The sequence below is a fragment of the Bison bison genome, unplaced genomic scaffold (genome assembly GCF_000754665.1).
Source record: "Bison bison bison isolate TAMUID 2011002044 unplaced genomic scaffold, Bison_UMD1.0 scf7180017864377, whole genome shotgun sequence".
Taxonomy (NCBI): domain Eukaryota; kingdom Metazoa; phylum Chordata; class Mammalia; order Artiodactyla; family Bovidae; genus Bison; species Bison bison.
In genome coordinates this window covers 536559-539112 of record NW_011494949.1, presented here as the reverse complement: position 1 = coordinate 539112, position 2554 = coordinate 536559, and the positions used below count along the sequence as shown (strand labels likewise).

Sequence of the window (2554 nt, the reverse complement as noted above, 5' to 3'; positions counted from 1 at the left end):
CCCACCTGTAAGCAGCTCCTTGGGCCACTTCTTGGGGATGACTTTGAGGTCCTGCAGGGGCACGACCACACCCTCCATGTTGCCGAACATGGACGACAGGCCCAGGCAGAAGAGCATGATGAAGAAGAGGACGGACCAGAGGGGCGCCACCGGCATCTTGGTGATGGCCTCGGTGAAGACGATGAAGGCCAGCCCGGTGCCCTCCACGCCCTGCAGGGCGGCAGGCGAGTCACCCAGGGCCCTCCGAGGTGCCCACTGGCCGGTCTGGCCCTGACACTGGACGGCTCTGCATCCGCCAGGCCGGCACCCACACCGTCATGGATGATGCAGGCCATTCTGTGGAGTGACTGCAGCTCTTGTCTTTTAGCTCTAGGTGTATTTTAAAAGGCTGAACCGGTTATATTGCTGGGAAGTTGACCACACTGTCTGGCGGTGGTTGGGGCCCCATGCAGCCCAGACAGAAACATTGGGCAGATGGGCATGGACTGCCATCTGGTCGCCGGTGGGTGCCCCCACCCCGCCCATAGCCGAGGCCATCACGCAAACCGACTTCAGCGGGCCTGAGCGAGAGCCGAAACAGAGCCCCTGGACGTGCGCCCACCAGTGCTCAGAGTGGCCCGCGGGGCAGGCAGTGCCATAAACGTGCTTGTGGGTGCGTAAGGATGACACTCTGCACGGAGTGGCCCACGCAGGTAAGTGAGGCCTCGGGCACTGGGCCCCCCTCTCGAGGCTCAGGGTTCCCGGGGGTTGAACCTCCGCAGAGAGCCCTGAGCTCAGAGGGGCTGAATGAGGAGCCAGTGGATCTGGCGGGATCCTGCAGGGCCCATGGCACCGTCACGGCATCTGCACACATTCCTGGGGCACAAGGACTCAGAGAGCCATGGGGAGGTTGCAGGGGGTCGTCACAGCACTATGGAGTCCACATCGCAGAGGAGCAGTCCGGGAGGTCTAACGTCCTTGTTAGACGTCAGCACTGCCCAGGGCTGGGGGGCGGGCGCTTCCGGCTGAAGGGAAACTAGCAGGGGGGCAGGAGGGCATAAAACGACTGCGTAAACTTACTAACCCCCACAAACTAGCTTCCAGGCGAGAACTGGCACCTTGAGAAGGTTGCTTTTTAAAAGGAAGGGGGATTGAGACTCGTGGTCCCTGTGACGTTCCCCAGGGACAGCCAAGTTGGGAGGACCCTCTGCTGTGTCCACTCCTGGCAAGATGGCGCTGTCGCTGGAGAAGCAGTGCCAGGCCCTCAAAAATGCTCAACACACCCCCAAAATGTTGTGTGGCTCCCAATAAGAGAATTGCAAAGCTAAGATTAGTAGATGCCGGCCTACGAGCAATCACAGCAGATGTCGCTCGTCCTGGGGGCCGGCACTTGAGCTTGTGAGCATCAGGGAGGGACTCCCGGGAGCCTGATGGCCACCGGTGATTTCAGAAGGACGGTGACAGTGACTCCGACCTTTGTGTAGGAGAAATTCCAGTAAAAGTGGACCATGGGGTGTTTCTGTGTGTTTGGCACGGGGCCACGGGAGAGGTCAGGCCCACGGAGGGCATCTCACGGTCTCACATGCGGGGCCCATGGCCCAGTAGATGCTGGTGCCCTAGAGCCAGTGCCCGGACCCTGCGGGGCAGGATAGCCAGGGTGGGCGGCCGTGTGGCACGGGGCAGGTTTGTCCAAACTGGACTCCCAGGGGAGGCTCGGTGTCCACCCAAGGTGCCCGCTGCCCTGGCCCTACCTGTGAGAGGAAGGCGTCCATGTCGCAGGTCTGGAACTTGAGCCTGGCGTAGGCCGCGGGGTCGGAGGCGTTGCACCACCGCTGCATCTCAGCAAAGTTCTCCTGCGTCACGTTGCCTTCGGGCAGGTCGAACCCGTTGATAAGCGTCAGGATGTTCCTGGAAAGAGAGCGAGGCTGACACCAGTCCGGGTGGGCTCCTCGGAGGTGGAGGCCCCCGCAGCTGTCGGGGCACCCGCGGGCCACTCACGTGCTGAAGCAGTCGTCGTAACGTTCGGTGGCGCGGAAGCCAATGATGGAGTAGACCACGGTGGCCGCATACACGGACGTGAAGCCGTTGATCACAGACACGATGACCGAGTCCATCTCGCAGTTGTTGCTGTGGACAGAAGCGGCATCGGTGAGGACAGGCCAGGGGGCGCGGTGTCCACACGGCCAGCCCACGTCGGCACAGGTGGGCAGAGCTGCGTCTTGGGCCAGCCGGACAGGCTGAGCCGCCGCTGGGCAGGGAGGGGGGAGGGCTCACCAGGCACCAGGTGATGGCCCCCATGCCTGCTGCAGCCTGCAGGCTCCTCGGTGCCCCCACGCCCTGGGGACCCTGGAGCCGGGGCTGAAGACGCTGGTGTTCAGGTCCCTGCTTGGCCAGCGTCTGCTCTGGGCTCAGGAGGCGGCGCATCAGCCCTACTCGCACACGACAGCCTGGACCTTCCAACCACCAGCCACAGAGGCCTCGAAGAGGCAGCCTGGGCCAGGTGGCCCAATCCCCAGGCCTGGACGCCTCCCTCCCTCTCCTTACCCCCTCTCTGCCCCCACAGACGCTGCCCCCC

General features: G+C 63.4%; 1 protein-coding gene across 1 annotated transcript in view; it reads right to left on the bottom strand.

Annotated features, from left to right (window-relative positions):
* The window catches only part of SLC6A19 (solute carrier family 6 (neutral amino acid transporter), member 19), a 17407-nt gene that overhangs the window by 3754 nt on the left and 11099 nt on the right, over positions 1–2554 (bottom strand). The window contains exons 11-13 of the mRNA XM_010857134.1: positions 1978–2106; positions 1731–1887; positions 6–210 (exon numbers count right to left, since the gene is read on the bottom strand). Coding sequence (XP_010855436.1) covers positions 6–210; positions 1731–1887; positions 1978–2106 — 491 coding nt within the window. The remainder of the gene's footprint in view (positions 1–5; positions 211–1730; positions 1888–1977; positions 2107–2554) is intronic.